Genomic DNA, 22093 nt, shown 5'->3' with positions numbered 1-22093 from the left:
TGTGAAGTTGAAGCAGTCCTGCAGCCTCTTGGCCTCATACTGTAGTAGTGTTGCTGAGAAACCCTAAATGTTAAAAGCCTGGCATGCACCAATGAGTCAAACCAATTATGACTAAATTCTGATCCCTCAGCAGCTCCAACTTACCAATCAATTCCCTCTTGTGTCTACCTCTCAGATGTCAGTAATTGATCTGGAGGAGGGGCTGAAATGGGTCAGATGATTTTCCTGTACCTTACCATAGACCTCTGAAGTTCGCCTACAAAAAAGCCACCATCTTTGCCCAAATAAGGAGATCCGGTATCTTGAGATTTTTTCTATGGGAAAATAACATGGGGATGTTCAATTATCGCATCTGTTAAACTCTTGCGGGGATGATGACATTGGAAATGCAGACGTTTTTCACTACACAGTTTTGTCCACTGCCGTCTAGTGGATACTGTGATCTTCGGTAGGTGAAGATGGCACACTTTGATCTTTGCTACCCCAGAGCTAACTTACCATGCAACTTGCCATAGGCAGTTAGCTTCAATTAACTCCCGGATCTCCTTATATGGGCAAAGATGGCAGCTTTGGATCCTTTTTGTAGGCGAACTTCAGAGGTCTATAGAGCTCTGCTGAAGTTCGCCTACAAAAAGGATCTAAAGCTGCCATCTTTGTCCATATAAGGAGATCCGGGTGTTAATTGAAGCTAACTGCCTATGGCAAGTTGCATTGTAAGTTCGCTCTGGGGTAGCAAAGTGTGCCGTCTTCACCTACCAAAGATCACAGTATCAACTCGAAGGCAGAGGACGAAACTTTGTAGTGCAAAACATCTGCATCCCCGCAATAGTCAGGTGTGATTTAATTGAAAATCCCCGTGTTTTTTCCCCATAGAAAAAATCTCAAGATAGATCTCCTTATATGGGCAAAGACAGTAGCATTTTTGTAGGCGAACTTCAGAGATCTATTGAAATCTGGGGAATTTGGGGGCCAAGTCAACACCTTCCTTTTTTGCATGTTTCTCAAAACCATTTGCCAAGAATATGTGCAGTATGGCAGGGTGTATAATCATGTTGTATTGAAAGACTCCACACTCCTCACACTTTTGCTATGAAGGGTCGTAGGATATTCCATGTTTGTGATTAAGTTTAATACCTAGATGTGTTGATTTGGAGTAGGTGGCAAACTTAGTAGCATTCTACCATTCTTAGTAAACCAAAACAACAGGGCTCTGTTAGAAGGCTTACCACCTAGTCTCAGTTAATTTACCCAAGTGTGTCACTGAACAACGCAAGAACATGGATTAGTGATAAACCCGATATAGTTGACTTGGAGTATGTTGTAAACCTCAAAGAACGCAATGGCTTCATTCTCTTGCAAACACAAAATGATATAGGCCTCCTCGACCACTTATTCTCCATGATCTCAGCCAAGCTTTTTGCTGATCTAATGTTATTGAGATAACATGAATGCCAGATCCAATTTGCAAACATTTAGCACCAAATAAAGCTGCAGTTGTGACATCGGCCAGCACAGTGTGTTTCATGTATGCAGGGGCATGGTACCTCATGGTTAAGTCTGTATGTAATTTACATTACTCTATTCCCTCCTTTAGTTTGTGGTTATCTATCTTGCAGTGGCTCAAAGAGCGGAGGGCAAAGTTGACAAGGCTTGGATGTAATGTCTGACACTCTAACGGCTGTCCCTTATATTGTGCATTTGACTTCAAAAACAAGTGACAGGATCCAGCTATCCACAGGTTCCCCTGTGTTGTTTTGTCACAACTTAAATTGAAGTTGTTACACACAGGATCAAACCATTGCATAGGATCCAGCATGTGTATGGCACTGTAAGACAAACACAATATTACCAGCAATATAATCATAATAATAATAATAATAATCACTTAATTACACTATAATTCCTTAGATGCACAGTGGATTATTTTTGAGGCTAGCTGGATTTTTTCCATTATTGCGGAACATGCTTGTTATGCACCATGATTCGTTATTGTTAATATTCTAAATGTTTCTATATATTTCTACAAGTCTGGCTAATTCCCTCTCCTTAGAAAACTCTTATTAATTTAAATTGGCTATCATTGTTATCATGCATGTCCTTTTTAATTTCATGTGCGAAAACAATCAAACTTGATAATGGGCGGTGATGTCCCCCTATCAACGATACGATTGGTTAAAGAAATGTCAATCTAAACTTGGTCTCGCTGAAGCTCGTGATAGGCGTTTCTAACGTTGACGCAATCATTCATTAGCCTATGCTTTGAGGTAGGAACTTGGTAAGATGCCTTTTGGTGAAGAGAGTAAACAGTGATTTTTCATTGAACGTGTTAACGCGTGTTTAACGTGAATATAGACATCTCTATAGTCAACAGATGCGTTTTTAGTAAACACCCGACCCGACCCTATCCACCGAAACAAGTCTTTAGAAAACCTAAACGTCGTATTTTTAAAGCGCAATCAATGTTTTAGTTTTTCTTTGTCGCCGGAGACTTCCTCCTGTTAGCTAGTCCGCGTTGAGTATGCAGGCTAACGTTAACCTTAACAAGTGGATGATCTCTATCTATCCTGCTACACACAAGCAACATCTTCACTGAGTGAAATGTCTTGTCGTGATTTTAACGTGATTTCTGGATCATCACAGTTATTGATGTGGGTACCCTCACTTGATCAACACCGACATTTTCCTGCACGCCTGACAGTGAATAAGGTATCGTGGTTTGTCATTAACGTTATTTGTGAATAAGGTTGATTGACTAGATTTTGTATCTGAAAATCAGTCATTAAATTCCGTCGGTATACTTACCGAAAGCATTTAAGTGTACCGATACAATAGCCTACATGGTTGAAGACGGAACATCTGTCTATTTCTAGGGCTATGAGCCAAAATGCTCATGTCAAGCACTGTGAATAAATAGATAAATGTATTTGTCTAACAGTTCAGTAAACGTCCAATTAAATTAAACTGTTAATAGTTTTACAGTCTAGAGTTAACGTTTTACTCAGGAAATACATAAAGCCTTGTCCAGGCAATAAGGACGCCAACAGAAGCAGACTTGCATGATCCATCAGGTAAGGCAGTCAGAAACCCATGGGAAGATGAAGACTTTATGTTAGCAGCATTGAAGGAACTAATAATTTAGATTCATATAAAATGTGATGTAGCCTATCACCAGATGGCAATTTAAAAATGAAAATGCTACCTAAAATTTAAATTCAGATGCCTACTGCTAAGATAGATTTTCTGACTAGCTAATTATGTGACCTTATCACTCTGTAGGCTAGGCCTACAGTGAAGTGGGAATTACTGTGTTGCTTCCCCAAATAATTGTAGGAAGATGATATGATTGTTATGCTTTCAGTGGGTGGTTTGACCCTTGCTGTCAGTTTATGGCATATTTGCATGTGCATTAACTGTCTAAATGTAGTCTTTTATGCACACATTGGACAGTGTACTCGATGCTACTGTAAATCAGATGTCTGATGCCTGGGCCTTGTTGCTAGGTTCAACAAGCACTCTGCATTCCATGTTGTCATTGATTCTAGCAAGACCTATTTCCCTTCTCCAGTTACTATGGTTTCTGAATTAGATACCTGCATTCCGTCTTTGGTCCATCTTTTTAAAAAATGTAAATGAATTATTCGAATTCGGATTTGGAAATGGAACTCATGTAAACCCAGACTCTTTAAATGCCTCCTCAAATACATTGATAAAAGTCAAATGTAATTTGTCTTGACCCTATTTGAATGCACAAATGTTAGCATGCTGCATTAAGTTAGGCTTATTACTTCCATTTACCCTTGATTCCCATATAGTGAAGATGAAGACGACTCCAATTTGTGTCAGAGTAATTAAGATTAAACGTATCAATCTTTGCCTTACAGGCATCCTTGTTTTATTGCGAGATTTGTAGCAGTCAGTGGTCCATTGGGCAGGACTGATAGTGATAGCAATGTACAATGTAGATGATGAAGGTGCTTCTGAGTTTGATCCATTTTTATACAGCGCTATTGCCAAATCGACTTTGCCCACCTCTAATTAAAGTCAACCGGGTTGCCTTAGATTGAGCACATACTTAGTTTCCACTCAGTACAGTGCTGATGCATTTTAGTGCATTAATAATCTTAAAATTACTACCCATTCTCTCTAGCTGTCTGTTAAGGTTACATTAGTTTTACCCTACATGTTAACCAAGGTATTAACAACAAAAACATAGACTTCAATCCAGCTAAACATGTCTCTCCACAGGAGAGAACACATATGTTTAAATTCTATCTCCATATCAGATTTGGGCGTAGTTGGACATCTGCTCCATAGCAGGCGTGAAATAATAGGCTGTGCTGTGTTTGGACAAGCGATAAGATTTTTATTGCTGTCAGATGTCCCCAGATGAACATTTGCTTACTCCATCATGCTTTCCAGAAACGGCCCATTATATTAGGCTTGATCGTCAGCATGTGTGCTAGTGTGTGGTTTTGTGGTTCTATGTAGTGATGCACTGAAAACAGGATGAGTAGGCTAACCTAATGCAACCAGCATGCATCACAAAAAATAGTCTGTTCAGTGCCTTATTATTACCTTATTCAGAAAACTCGGCGACGTTCATTTCCTTATCAGCCTGTTCAATAGCCTACTTTGTCAAAAGCAGAATTTCAGTGGGCCAGTAGGCACTAATGCCTTGTGTTTGCATGAACTAGCTTATATTGTGAGCAGCCGTCGCAGCCTGTACAACAACACAACCCCGATGCACAAGAAGCCACATCTGAGGGATGACACAAAATTAATACTCAGCCTTATGAGACAAGGGTGACGGTGCTTACCTTAATAGGATTAAAATTCAGATGACTGGATATATCAGAGTGCACACTTGCGTAAAGGCCACGCTTTAAAACTAAATACACCTTAAAACTCATAGGCTTGGGAAAAAGTCTTCTTATTCTGGAAGTCTTGTAGGGTAGAGCCATTGTGATTAATGGGTTATTGTTGAAAAATCACAGTTTGCTTTTCAAATATTTTTTTTTATTCAGTAAATGTCTAATGTAATTATTTAACACATTTCCTTCTGTCTAATTTCCAGGTTCTGTCTGTTTCCAGGTTCCTGTCACAGGATTCATCTCCAATGTTGGGACGCCACTACTGAAGCTACCACATAGGGTAGAAGACTTCTAGTCACCATGCCTCAACACAGGTCAGCTGCTTGTGAGGAAGAATGGTGTATGCCACTCACACTACCATTACTCATGCTGTGGAGGTCAACACAACCTTTGCCAGCCTGGTTGGTTTTGGGGCGCTGAACTCCACCCAGCACCCCGAGGCTCACCAGGAAATGGAGAGGGCCTCGGCTGAGAACAGTTCTGTGGGATACAGGACATTTTCAGAACCAGTGAGTCTAGCGTCACAGGACAATGAACCAGGCCTCAGCCTACCACTGCAGATCTTCTTCTGTATTGTCATCATTGCAATCCTGTTGGTGGCCTTCCTTGGTAACGTGGTGGTGTGTCTGATGGTCTATCAACGTGCTGCCATGCGCTCTGCCATCAACATCCTGTTGGCTAGCCTAGCGTTTGCAGACATGATGCTGGCAGTCCTGAACATGCCTTTTGCCTTGGTGACCGCTGTAACCACAAATTGGATCTTTGGGGACATCTTCTGCAGGGTGTCAGCCATGTTCTTTTGGCTCTTTGTCATTGAGGGGGTGGCGATCCTGCTTATAATTAGCGTGGATCGCTTCCTCATCATTGTACAGAAGCAAGACAAGCTAAGTCCACGCAGAGCCAAAGTTCTCATTGGAATCTCATGGGGCTTGTCATTTTGCTTCTCCTTCCCTCTGGCTGTTGGTCAGCCATCTCTACAGATCCCCCCCAGAGCCCCACAGTGTGTGTTTGGCTACACCGGTGAACCTGGCTATCATGCCTATGTAGTGCTAATTATGCTAGTCTTCTTCTTTGTACCATTTATGGTCATGCTGTACACCTTTATGGGAATCCTGAACACCATCCGCCATAACACTATCCGCATTCACAGTCATCCTGACAGTATCAGTCTAAGTCAGGCCAGTAAACTAGGCCTTATGAGCCTGCAGAGGCCCTTCCAAATGAACATTGACATGAGCTTTAAGACGCGTGCCTTCACCACCATCCTCATCCTCTTCTCCATATTCACTGTGTGCTGGGCCCCGTTCACCACCTACAGTCTGGTCTCCACCTTCAGCAGTGGCTTCTACCACAAGAACAGTTTCTTTGAGATCAGCACCTGGCTTCTCTGGCTGTGCTACCTCAAGTCGGCTTTAAATCCCCTCATCTACTACTGGAGAATCAAGAAGTTCCGCGACGCCTGCCTTGATTTGATGCCCAAGTACTTTAAGTTTCTCCCCCAGCTGCCTGGCCACACTAAGAGGCGGATCCGCCCGAGTGCTATCTACGTGTGTGGAGAGCATCGTTCTGTGGTATAGCGATTGACTTGAAACACAGCTGAAGTGATCCTTTCCTTTTAAGACATTTCTAGCTAATTGTAGTAAGCTGTGATTGTTTTTTGCTTTCAAAGGATGTGTCTTTGCTCTGTGGAAATCAGTTTACAAAGCCTGTAAATGAAGTGCTTAAAATGATGGTTGAACAACCTGAAAAGCCTTTGTTGCCATTGATACGTACTAGAATGTTTTGTTTAGTGAACACCAGTCAGGATGCTGCTATATCTGGTGAAAATGTGCAATTTCAGTGTACTGTACAATTATATTGAATGTAATAAAATGTGGATATTTGTTACATTGTTAATATGGTTTAAAGTGTCTTTTTAAGTTTCCTTAAGATAAAGCCAGTCTACTTTTCCAGACTGGTTAACTTGATTGTTATTGAGGCTGTGAACATGAATCACAAGTGAAGAGTGTATACAATGGAAAAGAGCATTTCCATAAGTAATCTGCACGCTCCTTAAACGTACTGTTTGTCAAACTATATTTTACATACTGTATATGAATTCTTGCATCTGTTAGAAGACAGGTGTCCTTCATCACATGCAGTTATGTCTGCTTGTGTAGACTATTTTTGTAAAATGATATTGTGAGAGTATGGAAACTGTAGTTGAGGGAGTTCTTATTTTCACAGTGGTAAGAGAAGTGGTGATCACCTCTGAGGATTTGCCTCCCTCCTCAGAGTATTTGCACAGGAAGACATTATCTGTTGTGTGTGTTGTCTTGTTTTTGACTCTTGATGCCCCAATTAAATGGCGTTTAAAACCCATTACTTTCAGATGCCAGAGTAGCGGCACTTGACTGGTTTAACACCATTTTGTATGCTCTATATACCCTGGTTCCTTATCAATGTCTTTATTTCTAAAGCCAGCCAATTTTCACCTGTACAGAATAATGTTTCTTTAATATCTATAAATTGGAAGTTCACCTTAGAAAATATGAAACACTCTGTTTGAATGCTTGAATGTTTAATAGGTAATTTCTGAATTAAACTTTCTTTGGAATTTAAATTGTGTAATTCATTGTGTTGTAGGTCTCTTATCAAATATACTTTAATGAGTGTATGGACCGAATGGATACCCAAAGAGTGCAGACAGCTCAAAGAGTCAGTCACCAAAGGATTGGAAGCCCAGGAGAGGTTAGATGGGGTTTTAGGGTGTGGGTTTCAGGGGTAGGCATCCCCAGTGGCCCCTTTGTTGTCTAGCCGGTTTCATTTAGATGAGGATCATTCAAATGCAGCCAGCACTGGGTTGAGTTTATTCCTCTCAGCTTTGTAAATACAAAGGATGATTTTCTTAATCAGTGTCCTCGGTGGAATTCATTATTCTGCCAGCAGTAGCTAATGAGTACGTTCAGCTCTTTGAAGCTCACCTTAATCATAGCTCAGGGTGCCATTACTAAGCAACAGGAACTTACGGCTGTCTCAAGAGATGCTGGGGAGACGTAAGGCTTTATGCTCTGGGAAAGGTACCTTGTTCTGGAGAAATGTCATGCTTGTATGGACATTCTACCCACAGTTTGCAATTATCGTGAGACGACTGTATATTCAGGGGAAATAATATAGAACGAACATGTTCACCTCAGGACGATTGATGATGGTTAGATGGTTAAAATGTTTTTGCTGTCAGCCACTGCTGCTTTTGACTGGCCATCTAATTGGTGTTCACTAATGTTCTGTATGGCAGAGAATGGTTTCCAACATGAGCAAAAACAAAAAAGCCTGGCCTCTTCAGCCCTAAAGATTTAAACTCCCTGATGTTTTCTTGTTCCATATGCTAACTGGATCACCTTGGAACCTGATGATGCAAATAGCTGCCCAGTTGAAGCTGCTTAAGTCACGTGGCTGTGTTTTTAACTTGTATTGATATTTAGCTGGCTGTTTCCAAGTGACCAACATTAAAGGCATAGACTACATTTGAATCATTGAGCTGAGCTATGCTGAGTGAGTCATTAGTTTTCATAATAGCACAATATTAAAGAACATGAAAAATATATTTATAAGGCCGTTAAGTAACACACATAATGTATGCCTTTTTTGATTGTTGCAACTGGACATATTATGGAACTTTAGAACAGAGGAAATAGCCAATATTAAGGCAACTATTTTGTAACAATATCTCTTGTGTGTGTTCCCTTAATCCTTTATTTACTTTGTGTTATGGATCATATTAACTAACACTATGAGATACTGTGCAAAGAATGATATGGCCTGCATATGTTATTAACAGTCTACTCATGTTATGTAGCATTGATTGCTCCTGATAATGGGTCTTTGTTATGAATGTGTTAGTCTTTAGATATGGAATCTAGTCATCAATGAATATGTCAAGTTTTAAATCTCTGTCATCTTGTAGGTGATGACTAGCCTAGTAAATCAGACTGAACCTGATGTAAGCTAAAAGGAAGATGATGTATTAATGCAACAGTAAAAATCACCATTTAGGTGAGAATATGGAAGTGCTAGCATTTTGTAAACCTTTACCTTGAGAGGACCTTTTTTCAAAATAAAATGAATAGCCTATCATTTCCAGTGAAGTCCTCTCTTGTGTAGTCAACTCATGCAGTTGGAGTAGCCTAGACCTAGCAGACTGTTTTGTCTGTCAGGGCGCTGTGTCAGTGTCTGGTGATTCCCCAACAGTACAGACCTAATCAGCTGTTGGTGTTATTTTAGACACCATACCAAGCAGAAAAGTGGGATCAGAATTCTCACCTTGAAAAATGTGGTGTGTGCTTGAGATAGCTCTTCCTTGTTTCCATGGCGATAAGGAGCACATGTCTATGATGGTATTTAGCATAATTATGTCTACAGAGTCAGTGTATGTGCTGCACGTGTCTTGCATCTGACAGTAGAAGTAGCTGTCAAAAAATCACATTAGACCCAGAAGACAGCTTGCATTTAGCAAAAAAAAGTGTTTAGCATGAAGATGGTTAATTAACTAAGTGAGACCCTACAACAGGTCTCCAAAATGCAAGTAAAATATCCTCAAAGCCTAATGTAATCATCATAACTATAGCATTCGTCCATTATCATTCATCCTATTAAAATATTTTCCACAATGGGTGTGATTTTTATTTAATTTTTATTTATTTATTTTCTATAAAATACTATTTGGCTATTTTGGGTTTTACTCTCATCGTTTTCCTGATTGTTTATCGTTGTTTGCAGGGCCCCCGCTTAGTCATGCAGTGATTAATCATGGCTCAGCCTCCAGCTGATCGCTCCTGTCAGTTTAACTCTTGATATACTCCATGGTCTGGAATGTCAACCATCGTAACCCTGGGTGCCATGGCTTACCAATTCTTTAGGTAGCCTATTATATTATTGTGTACTATTCAATTGTTTTACACAGTTTCATCTTAAGTCAGTTTTGTAAGATATAATGAAGTAATGCACCAATTTATAAATGGATGGATACATATCTATAGTTAGGCTATATTGTGACTGTTTTTGAGCTACATCAAAGTCATGTTACATTACATTTCCTATTCACCAGGGCTCCTATAATGTCATACACAGATGAGCAACTTATCACTGTTGACATGGTAACACCAACACGACAGGAGTGAAACCATCTCCTCATCTTTTAGAAATGTGCTCCTCCCTCTCATCAGTCACACTGTAGCACACTGCTTTAGGTACAGTGCAAATAATTATGCTCAATGTTCAGAGAATAGCTGAGAATAATGGTTGTCTATACACACATACACACACACACACACACAGAGAAAGTGCCACCAGAGATGTACTGTAATTGTTCTCATGCTATACACAATGCGACATTTTATGCCACTCGGGTGTTGAGGAGTATTCCATATTCACTATATTATATTTTCCATTTATATAGTTAAATGAAACACAAATTATATTTATAGGCTTGGTAAGTAGGCCTACAGAATATACTCAAGATGCCAAAAGGCTAATTAATCAAACAGTGAGACATAAAAATAGTGCCAGAAAACAATAAAATTAAAGTAATCTCAAAGAATGTTTGTTCACCATAAATAAATCTCTGATGACCTTACATCAGAGAAAAGACCCATATGCAATTAGCTATGCACACACATGTGCATGCACATACATGCACTATCATACTGAAACTCTCTGGCTTGGGAACTTCTGAGGTCAGCTAGGGTCAAGCTCAAATGACCTGTGATTGAGGCAACACAGCTCCCAAGCAATTACTAAACATTTCCACTATAACATGGTGTGCTAAGAGAATACAGGCCTTTTGGAGAGAATGAAGCAACAAGAAGAATGTCATTAGACAAGTTGTATTGATGAGGTTTTAATTGTTATTTGTATCTTTATTTTGAGCGCTACGAGTACATAATTAACTGGGGGACACAACAGAGGTGAAATGTGGCAACATACTGAGGGAGCATCTTCAAGGGACAGTTGACACACAAAGATGAAATAGGTATAGTATAGTCACTACACAAATGCCTCCCAGTACAATATACAGTAGGTCATCTTATTGTATTCATGATCTATTTTAAATCCCTTGCAAGTATGTGAAGAGATTTGTTTATGTTGCTGGCCTTCTGCTAGATTGGCAAACGCATTGTTGTGTTGTTCTGAGAAATAAAGTTAGGGGCTGTTTAATTGGTTGGTGGAGGTTGAATAACACGTTTTTGTGTGAATTATCCTGTCAAGATGGCAAGATTTACAATTCACTGATAGGCATACAAGCATTTGTTCAATGCAGTGCTAGGTCATTTATTTACAGTACCACCTCGCTGAGGTTGTTTAGCTCAATTCACATACATTATCCCACAATGTTTAATAGAGACAATGTAAATTAACAAATCAATGAATTGTTAAAAAAGGCTTTTGCCAAACATTCTACTGTATCACATACTTTGGAAGGGAAAAGGCAAACTTTTGTATGACTTCTTTTATCTGTGTGTGAGACTGGAATACTGCACTGCTTCCTGACACATACCCCAGCTCCTTGGGGGGGTGGAGGGGTATGGGGTTGAATGAAAATTCTGTCCCATCAAACTCAGTCTTCACATATATCCGCGCCGCAGCGGTGTCAAATAGCTGGCTAACCAAATGTATTTTATTAAACCATTTATCCATTTTATTATGATTTTATTAAACCATTTATCCATTTTATTATGATCTTATTAAACCATTTATCCATTCAGTAGTCGGCTCAACAGGTTTTATTCCTCGGTCACAGAGTTCTTTTTCTGCGAGAGGACGAGGTCTTTGACCTCTGTGGTCAGCGAGAGCAGCTCTTTGTGGATGGCCTCGGCGTCGTCTCCCTGGCCGTCCCCTCCCTCCTGCTCCTGCTTCTTGCCCTGGCTCTGGCCCACCAGCTGCTTGACCACCAGGGCCTGGTATCTGGACAGCAGCTTGTGCTGATCCTACACAACCACAAAACACACGCGCAGTTAGGCCATTAGCACACACAAACACAGGCAAATAGAAACACTTCCCTTATTTGGACAGCCTAAATGGATATCCATGGCAATCCTATCATTATCTTAGGAGACCATTTAATTTAGCAATAGCAACATGCTCTAAAAGGAACACTAGAAATCTAAAAACAGCAATGTGGTCTAAAAGGACAATCACAGTTTTAACTTCCTTGTTGTGGCTTATCTGTTATTAACAGATGCAAACAATTGTTTTCTTCAGGATGTTGTTGCTGTTAGTGGAATGAGGGCATGAGGCTTTGTGCGGTGTGGTGGTGAATGTGGTACGCCACCTCAGGGATCTTGCCCACCAGCGTGCCTATGATCTGGGGCACGCAGCGGCCGGGCGCGTGCAGCATGCAGTGGGTGCTGGCCTGGAACAGGAGCACGCTGGTCAGATGCAGCACCAGCGCCGGCTCCTCCGTCTGCTTCAGCTGCTCCAGCAGCGCCTGCCGGTGCTGGAAGAGGGCCTGCCTGAGAGAGCACACACGTGTGCACACACACACACACACACAGACACACACACAGACACACACACAGACACACACACAGACACACACACAGACACACACACAGACACACACACACACACACACACACACACACACACACACACACACACACACACACACACACACACACACACACACACACAGAAGCTTAAGTATCACTGAAGCATCACCGCAGTAGTGTAGCTGGTATTACTTCCACAACATCTACATCATTTTCTGGAGGAGTACATGCAGATGTGTTTCAACTAAATCTACGCTGGTGTCTTCCTGATGAGACCTGAAGATAAACAAATATCGCTAACATGAAACCACACAACTCCTGCCCAATTTCCTTCTGCTTTTAATGTGCACTAAGATGTTCCATATTGAACATATGTGTGTTAAAGGAAGATCGTTGAAGACCAGTAACCACTCGGTGAGCTGCACATTTTTAAAAACGAACGTTTAGGGGTGTGGACAGAATAGTCCATGCACAAAGCGAGCAATGTTAAAGCCATACAGAGCTCCATTCTAAAGCTGCCAAATTCCACAAACAGGCTCAATAGTCAAGATTTCGGTGTCAAACACTCGTTTTCATGCTAGGCAATACAGAAAACGGGCTTAAAGTGTAAAATACTGAAATATCCCTTTAATAATACTGTACCTCTCTCTCTTCTTGTCTCCTCTCTTCAGCATGAACCCAGATTCTTCAGCTGCAGTTTCTAAACTGGTAATAAAGTCCTCAATGCTCTGAGAAAAGAAAAGTGCGCACGAGATTGTGCAAAATGAAGCCATTTCTATACCACTAGGAAATTACTTCTTTGTGTAAGCTTTGGCAGAACTTTGACAGAAATGTTAAATGGACATGCTCTAGTTGAACTGGTGACCTACTTTTCCATTCAGACTGTTGTGCAGCTTCATTAGAGGAGACTTCGTTTCATCGGGCAGCTTTCCTAAGATCTTCAACCGCACCTGTGGGACACACGTCATATTGGGCATGGAGCTGCACTCAACTCAGATATGGAAATGTCAAGTTTGGCAACAACATCAGCATCAACACCAGCCTGTTACCTCATTAGTAATAGCCCCAGAACTATCTGAAGTGATCAAGCCATCTGACGCCACAAAGTTGACTAGGATGTTAGTGACATCAGAACACACAGTCTTCAGAACATGCTTGGCAATGTTGGCTTGAGTTTCATCTGATAAAAAAAATATATATATTAATTATTAATCAATTTAAATGTAGCGGTTGGACAAAAATGTAAAATCAAAAGCACAATGCATATGTGGTTCTTATTTTCTTCAGCAACTAAAAATGTCATACCAGAGAAGACCTTTGTGCCCTTATCAAAGAGCTTGATGTTGTTGTACAAGTTAGTGACTTCCTCCTGCAGGTCTTTCACATTCTGCTTGCGGTTGCCACCTGACGTTGATGAGCTTGAGGACATAAACGTCGTCCGCACCACTTCCTGGTATACTTTTGTCAAAGGTCTGTCAGATAAGAATTGGACAAAATTAAGTAACATTAGTACTTTTACAGACAAAAAAAAATCAATCTTTCATGGAATGTGTGACTGGAGAGAGTTGAATATGAGGGGTAAGCGATGAATACCTCAGTATGTGTTCTGCTAGGTCCAGGAGCATGTCCTCAGAGCAGTCGCATACCTTCTCCTCCAAAACGCCCACGATCTCATCAACAGACATGAAAGGAAGCTCTGCCTTACTATTGGGATCTTTTCAAAACAGAGAAATGCATGTCAACGCAGTGAAAAATCAAAACACCCTTATAACAGCTCTGCCATGTTGTCCTCTCTACACAGGACTGGACACTCCATACAGTACACGGGTCACAGTACAGCATGCACTCGTACTTTGTGTGTTGGGTCCAGCCTCATCGTCGCTGTCGTCGTCTTTCCTCGAGCCCTTTTTCTTGGTTTTGCGGATCCTGATCTCTCGAGCGTTGCCCCCGCCGCCACCCTTCACGCTGCCACCTCCCTCTAGAGAAGCACAAGCAAAACAGGCACTTTGAGATGAGCACAGGAGCCACACAGGAAGCTAAAACACCAGGCTTTAGTGCAGCTTGTTGTTCTGCAGAAGCAGCCTACTGCTGGCTTTTGGGTATTCATGAGGGCTTTGGTCTGTAGTGCAGCACAGTGCGTCACCTGCATGTTTCTTCCTACGCTCGTCCCTCTTGTCCTTTCTGGAGGTGTTCTCAGCCAGCACAGATGGCTGCTTAAGATCCTCTTCTGTGATTAAAAATACTGGATTGTTCTTGACTTCCTGAAAAAGAAACAGATGACCCTGGTGTTAAAAATGGTACCACCATAAGATATTACAAAGAAAATTCCCACAAAATATTGTTATTCCATATTGGCACTTTAAAAAATAATAATAATAAAAAAATAATAATAATAATAACTTTATGCTATTTATTTTTGAAAAACAATCGAATGTTCAAGTGCTTCTTCCACAACTGCTCTGAGACTGCCAGGTGCATTTGATGTCCATGCTTACTTTCTGTGCTTTGTGTTGCATGGCTTCATTGAACAGTGCCAGGCAGTTGCTGATGAACTTCTCACTGACCACGACGGTGCCACTCAGAACTCTGGCAGACGACTGCACGTTTGTTGTTCTCATGACTTGGTTGATCAGGATACCAACATCCTCATTAGAGAAGCTGCTGGGTAGGATCGGCTGGAGACATAAACAGGCACATCATGCACAAACCACTTGATCATTTATGGCAACTGAACAGAGATCAACACTTCGAGATAGCAATGCTGAAGTTCAGTATTCATGGCCTCAATGAACCTTACAGACCTGTAAATCTGTCCAAGTCGCCGAGTTTACTGCCTCTTCCACTGACGCTTCTAGCTGGTCGACTAGAGCCTGACCCACACAGGCTGACCTCAGGAACAAAAGTTTGCTGGACTTGAAGCGCTTCTTAATGTAGTTAACAGGATCTGGGATACCCAGTCGAGTCAAAGCTTCAAACTCTGAAAAGATTTTCATTTCATGTTGAGTTCATTTAAAATATTACACAGAGCAGCAATGGGCAGGTCACTATCAAAGCAACATAATGTAAGAACAGTTGTACCGTTTGCTGTCAAATTTCAATGTACCATGTACATTTAGTGCTAAGTCAGTACCCAGTATGTCAACAACTACACAGTTGTATATACCAGGGGTTGCACATCCGCGATGCTAAGAGACGCCATTCTCTGTACTATTGTCAGTCAGTGTTTCATCAAAATAAACTTGAAGCCGTTTTCTTAAGGTAAAATAATCACATATTGTTGCTTTAAATGTTCTTTTCTGGTTCAGGCTAAGCAAAATGATCATGAAACGGATATCAGAGTCAAGACTCACCCAGATATCCGTTCTGCTTGAGGAAGGAGTCCACCCAGTTGCTCTGCGTCTTGGAGTAGATGTCAGGGATGTAGACGGCTTTGTCCTGTCTGCCCCCCACCACGGAGCCTTTCAGACGGCCAGTGTTCACCAGCTCCTCCAGCACAGCTGGGGACAACACACCTCGTCACCAGGGCGCACAGGCTGCACTTGCACACCTCTAGAATATTGTGGCATGGAACTATTCATTTGGAAAAATCTGACCCTAAAATAACTTTTAGAACATATACTTTCAAAAGCCTATGTTCAAACATCGCAGGAATTACAAAACAAATTGAATGTACAGTCTCCTACTAACAGACATATTCTTAAAACACACACACAAGTTTCACATATTCTCACAATTACTTACAATAAAGAAGATGTTCCTGAAATCCATGGACACCAATAAGATTACTAATGGGGGTTGGTCTGAAAACACAAGGGCACAGTAGGCCTTAAAAGCATTCAGAATTCAGAATTCTTTCTTTAAAAATGGAGTGAATGAGAGAGAGAGAGAGAGAGAGAGAGAGAGAGGGGAAAATGGAATTCAGAAAGGCTAAAACTGACAGATGAGGGAATTGGAGCATACCGAGTGATTGCACTGAAAAGACCTCGAATTTGTGCTTTGTGGCGTAGCACAAAGGCTTCTGTGAAGATGACCCCTCTGTTGTATTGGTCCATTTGACCTTGGATGATTTTGCCAAGGCGCACAGACAGCTCCTACCACACACAGAGCACAGTATTGTTAGACATGGGTCACTCTGATCACAAACCTTTCACATTGTCCACAAGAGCTCTTGAACTCACCTCCGTAAGAAAATCACCAGGCAGATCATAGCTTTTGCACAGCTCTGGGATGGTAACCTGACCAGCCTCTTGTAGTTTATCATTAACTTCCTCAGCAATGCCATTTAGGTAGTTCCTGAGGAGGTACAGTATATGGAGATCCACATATATAATCACAGCTGATATCAGAGGAGTATACTATGATATGAAATGAGATCATGTTGAGTCTAAAGCCTGAAGTGCGTTCAATGAAATAAAAGTCAAGAGGAACGTTCACCTCTCTTTGTCAAATTTGAACACACTTTAGGCTTTATGCTAAACATGCAGCATCATACATAAAGATGTGTGCATGATTTATTTACACGTACAATTGTGTGCAGGCTATCTGTGACGCATGCATCAGAAGTGCAGCAAAACGGCATAGTACTGTATAGTATACTGAAAATCATAGACAGACACTTACTCATCAATCAGCTGTCCAAGAATCAGCTGAATGCTCCTATCAGATTTTGCAATTTCACTGGCTCTCTTTTCAACATGTACTAAATCCACATTAATGATCTGTAAAAAAGAACAAGCACTCAATTACCTAACAGTAATAACATTAGTTAATAGCCTAATAAATAAGGAATGTATTATCACCCATAACAGTATAAAGAGGCATCAGATGCTCAAGATAAGATACTCATAGTTGTTCTCAAAAAAGGTTCTCAATTCAGTGATGGCACTTCATGGCAACATTACATAAACACATGTTTTAATATCTAATATATTTGGTCATAGCCCTCAGTTTTATTTTCTGTTCATAAAATGGTCTATTCACATATATTTTGTAACAACCAGTGTACATTTGATAAATAAAGCCCCTCTTTAAATTCACCTGATTTGATGGTAATTGTGATTCTGGTATAAATACTACCTTATTTAAGTACTCTGTAATGGCAATAACTTGCACTCTGCCTGAAATAGTGGTATTGGTGCATCAAGTATTTCAAAGTGCAGCATATGGTAACAGTAGCTGTTGTAATTGCAATTAAATGGATGAAGCACCATTCTATTGTAATGTTTGCAGGTTATCTAAACTCACTTTTTGTAGGTCCACAATGTTGATTCGACCTTGAATTTAAAAGAAGAGTAAAGACATGTAAGCACCGACTTAATTCCAATTCATCCAATAAAAGAAGAAAACGCTGCCTTGCCCATGTCATTTTTTGACCAACTGACCTCCATGAATATAGAGTTCATCCCGAATCTCTCTTGAAATTTGACTTGGAGTAATGTATTCTTTCCCGTCCAGTGTATGCACAACATCTAGTTTCTTTTCCTCCACAAGTTTGGCAACGATCTCTATGCAATTCCTCTCCGACAGTCTACACCACAGGATGAAAACACAGGGCAAGGAGTGATTAAAAAAACTGGCACATTTCGCCACAGAAATAAAATGCCACTGATCACTTTGCAAGTAAGAAATTTGAATTTGACAGCCGAACATTTTCTAAATACGATACTGGTTAATAAATTGCCTAGCCATTCTAGTTTTTATAATAAGCATGTTTGTAGAATAGTAAAGAAGAAGAAGTGAAAGAGGAGTGGAGCAATGACTTGCAATGCTTTAAGAAAATAACAGAACACAACATTCAAATCGTAGACGATTTTGACATTGGCATGTTGTTGTTCTACATCAAAGCATCTGTTTGATGGAAGGTGGTTGGTTAACATTAACGTTAGTCAACTTTAGCATCATATCATGCGACATTAAAATATGTCGCCAACTAGCTGGCAAGTTTAACAACGCACCATCATTCAAGGTATTTCAGAGCAATCAAATCGAGCTAAATTGTTTTGCACAGCTGAAAAAAATGTATGTGAACACCGTTGCCATTTGTTACAACAGCAAACGGCACTGTAATCTGTAGACAATCTGTCAGCTTTCAAATTAGCTGTTGCTAACTAGTTAGCTGTGATAGCTAACCTACCGTTGCACAGTGTCTGCAAATTGTGCTCTTTGAAAATCTGCAGCGAGTCGCCTAATTTCTTCCCAGTCAGCTGCCATTGTGGTATCTACAGAGTTTTTCTACAAAATATGCTGTTGTCAGAGCACTCTCGTGTTCCCATCAGCTGCGATATGGTTGTAGAAAGTAGGGTGAAATTGTAAGCCTAAATAGCCATAATGTTGACAATCAGCATGGAAGGCAGTCCCACGTCAGCTTAGAAAAACGTAATACGGATAGCCGTGAAGTTCAAACGCCTCTCGTATATGCGGTTGGGAATATCCTGTCCACATAATTCTCATTGGCGTTGATATTGTCACTCTGATGGATATCAAATACACTCAAAAGTAGCCAACAAAAATGCAATTGAAGTAGTGGGCTATTTGACTTTTCACACATTGTTGTGCATAGCGATGCAAAATCAGATGTTTATTGGCAGAAGATCAAAACCCCAGATTGATTAGAGATCAGGCCAGAAAAGGTGTTTGTTCACAATATGTCTGAACTGCTGTGGAACTAATCACTGATCTATAAAACATAGGCTACAGCATATAAAACAAGCAGTGATGACAAAATACTGTCGTCATATTTTTGACACTTCTACTCATACCATTTGAGATGTGGCACAGTCATGTGAAAGGTGAACGTCAATCCTAATCATGTGGGTATCAGACGGCATATAAATAAGACAAATGGTCCACCATAGTTTAAGAATATAGCATGGAATAATGCCTTAAAGTCACACATCTATTTACTGAACAGTTTGTAAGTGGGCTGTACCACAAAACTTCAAAGACATGTTGAGCCTCAAAATAAGTCCAAAAATGTACATATTTATGTGAACATTTGTGTGGACATTTAGTCCCAAAACCATGTGTCAAGATTATTACACACTTTATACTCCTTATGGTTTTTAATGTAATCACAGGCTCGGCATGTGTGCTCTACCCAAAAAGAGGCCATTTTCACTTTGAATTGTTTCCGCCAGTCAAAGTACTGCAAATACACATTGTCATTCTTATCCAGGTACATTAGGTGCTCAGCTAACTCTTTAGGAGTGAGGAAATCATCCACATGTATGAAGGCTTCTCCTGGCACAAAGTTCTCATAATTCTGCCTCGAGGGTCCTAGGACGATGGGCACTGAGCCCACAGAGAGAGGGTTGAAGAGCTTCTCAGTGATGTAGTCTTTGTGGATGGAGTTCTCAAAGGACAGGTAGAATTTACAACTAGATATTGTGGAGAAGAACTCTTTGTCAATGACGTATTCCCCAAAGGCTTGGCCATATGTATGTACCTCGATGTGCTTATACAACTCATTATAGTATTTCACTCTGGCGTGGTCAGCATTCCAGTTACTGACAATCCAGCACACTGTCTTTGTCTTGGTTGGCAGTACGAACTCTTCGTCCTCCTGAATGGGCACAACTGACCCATAAGGCAGCTGTATGTCCGCATCTTGGCGATAATTCAGAGTCACATTAAACAACTTCTCAAGTCCTGGAATTTTTTGAGAATGAGATGGTGATTCCAGATTCATCCATATCCACTTTTGAAATGATGGCCGCTGCGGTGGGGGCAAGTTTGATAAATCCTTGCTTATGTCTCTGTGGTGAATAATCACTCCACTTGATTTGTTATATAAACTCCGGTCTGCTGTTAAGTAGCAGCCATCAACATTAAATAATGTGTTACAAGAGTCCAAATCATACGCCTGGCCGAATGGCCATAGCCAAATGAGCACTATAGTCTGGTCCACCTCCTTTTGGACAATAGGCAGGGCTTTAATCTTGATTGTTGATGTTACTGTTTCTGTGGGCCCCGAAAGCCAGTTGTTATTAGATGGTTTAAAGTACATAAAAAGCACAGTTACAAAACAGCCAAGCAATAGGAATCCAATAAGAAGTGGCCGCAGAATTCCGTTGAAAGATGTTGAAGGCATTCTTTGTGCTATTTTAACAGAGGAGACATAAAATAATTTCAGATCAATTCATATGCATGCACAGGATAAGTTGTATAAAAGACAGATGATAACAAACATGTATATTGTTGCAGGTTATGTTTTCCTCCAAAAATATCACATTTCATGGAAGTGAATCTTACAATACTGTAGGCCTACATCAGAAGTTTTATGAAATTGACAACTTACCTGATATCATTAAAACTCCACTTGCCCACTTGGGAATCACATTCATCAGTATTCCACTTTATATAAGTCTATGTAGCTTATAAAGCATGTATACCCTTTAGAATATTAGAAGAAAGAATATAAAGAAAAGGGTACAGAGGAGAAAACATTACTCAGGAAAAAAATATGATTCAAAGTATTAATTGTATAGCTCTTCTGTTTGGGCATGTTCAATTTGATCTCTTGGGTCTGATCTCCATCTGATTTCCAGACTCCTTTGAACAAAAATGCAAACACATATATTAGCTTTTGAGATAATAAAATTACATAATGATTATAATGACAGTACGAAACATTCACTGTGATGAATGAGCTGTGTCTTCTCGCATAAACAATGACTATTGCATTTCCTGATATGCTGATTCTAACACAACACACAACACTCTCTTCAGTAGCCTACAAGCCTCCAATATGGTTACTGTTGTGACATTATGAACTGTAACAATCTTGTCCAGATTCCAATTCCTTATAGGCAAATGCCTTACAGTGAAGTATTCTGCTTAATTGAGAGCGGTGCAGAGGAACCCATCGAGAGGTGTTATTTCAATCATGTCACTATGGATTCAAATACAGCTACGCGTGAAAACCTGCATGTTACAGACAAATTATTTCACATTGCATCGACATCACACTGAATGGCAATTTTTCCGATTTCTACCATGTAGACTGCGTAATTGGCAGATGCAAATCAAATCCTGACGCTTTTAGTGATCAAATTGATTGTTTGCTGACACTGGCAGCGTTATTTCAACCTGACTTGCTGCAGTGTTTGGGAACGTGGTAACGTAAGAAGCAAGTGCCAAATTATTTATGCATCCATCAAGTCCTCGGGAAAACGCGACTGTCGTCTTTAGCCACCATTACGCTGCGCAAGGATGTAGATTCTAAAATCCTTATAAAAATCACACAGCTGTGCCTTCGTCAGAGGTTGTCACTTGAGATTGTGGCAACCCAAGAAAATAATAGAACGGAGTAATTTATTTCGTCATTTTTTTTAAAACTGCAATTACATGGAACAATATTTGATTGCTGCTGTTAAAGAATGCTTAATCAAGCACTCACCTTACGGTTATCTTTGTAAGTGAAACCGGCACTCTACATCTAGGCTTTTATTGCAGTGTTCTCGTGGTGCATAGGCTATTGAAAAGACATTCACCTGCCATCTCCATCCTGCCAGCTCCAGCTCTTTTCCCCCTTTAACTTGCGGCAGATGCAACCAGCGACGACTCGATACCCCCCTTAGTGACTGTTGGCGATCCTGGTGCTTTTGCTGCCCATCTCCAGAGCTGTGTGGCTCTGTCTTTTACTAGGCTACAAAGTGTCTTCTGTTATTCAAATGGAGGGAAATAATATAATGG

At 40.5% G+C, this 22093-nt stretch overlaps 3 protein-coding genes across 5 annotated transcripts; 1 reads left to right on the top strand and 2 right to left on the bottom strand.

Moving 5' to 3' along the window:
• Positions 1 to 2272: 2272 nt before the first annotated feature.
• On the top strand, positions 2273 to 7473 carry gpr63 (G protein-coupled receptor 63). Of its 3 annotated transcripts, XM_062551172.1 has the most exons (3): positions 2273 to 2706; positions 3003 to 3068; positions 5092 to 7473. In XM_062551172.1, the coding sequence occupies exon 3, from the start codon at positions 5207 to 5209 to the stop codon at positions 6446 to 6448; it is 1242 nt and encodes a 413-aa protein (XP_062407156.1). In that variant the 5' UTR covers positions 2273 to 2706; positions 3003 to 3068; positions 5092 to 5206; the 3' UTR covers positions 6449 to 7473. The 3 variants fall into 3 exon arrangements, with proteins under 3 accessions (XP_062407156.1, XP_062407155.1, XP_062407158.1); XM_062551171.1 differs by lacking the exon at positions 3003 to 3068; XM_062551174.1 differs by lacking the exon at positions 3003 to 3068 and having other exon boundaries at positions 5075 to 7473.
• Positions 7474 to 11155: 3682 nt separating this feature from the next.
• On the bottom strand, positions 11156 to 18750 carry ufl1 (UFM1-specific ligase 1). Its single transcript, XM_062550929.1, has 19 exons — positions 18534 to 18750; positions 17782 to 17927; positions 17645 to 17673; positions 17021 to 17118; positions 16579 to 16693; positions 16361 to 16491; positions 16142 to 16200; positions 15751 to 15897; positions 15202 to 15377; positions 14896 to 15075; positions 14544 to 14661; positions 14253 to 14378; positions 13994 to 14114; positions 13706 to 13872; positions 13450 to 13580; positions 13270 to 13350; positions 13043 to 13128; positions 12181 to 12361; positions 11156 to 11836 (listed from the first exon to the last, which is right to left on the bottom strand). Exons 1-19 carry the CDS (start codon positions 18608 to 18610, stop codon positions 11633 to 11635), a joined length of 2373 nt encoding a protein of 790 aa, XP_062406913.1. The 5' UTR covers positions 18611 to 18750; the 3' UTR covers positions 11156 to 11632.
• A 237-nt stretch (positions 18751 to 18987) lies between these two features.
• On the bottom strand, positions 18988 to 20737 carry LOC134097949 (4-galactosyl-N-acetylglucosaminide 3-alpha-L-fucosyltransferase 9-like). The gene is made up of 2 exons (XM_062550904.1): positions 20697 to 20737; positions 18988 to 20497 (listed from the first exon to the last, which is right to left on the bottom strand). Exons 1-2 carry the CDS (start codon positions 20704 to 20706, stop codon positions 19407 to 19409), a joined length of 1101 nt encoding a protein of 366 aa, XP_062406888.1. The 5' UTR covers positions 20707 to 20737; the 3' UTR covers positions 18988 to 19406.
• Between the last annotated feature and the right edge of the window lie 1356 nt (positions 20738 to 22093).

This window comes from Sardina pilchardus, chromosome 12 (assembly GCF_963854185.1).
Source record: "Sardina pilchardus chromosome 12, fSarPil1.1, whole genome shotgun sequence".
Lineage (NCBI taxonomy): Eukaryota > Metazoa > Chordata > Actinopteri > Clupeiformes > Clupeidae > Sardina > Sardina pilchardus.
This window is presented reverse-complemented; position numbering and strand designations above follow the sequence as displayed.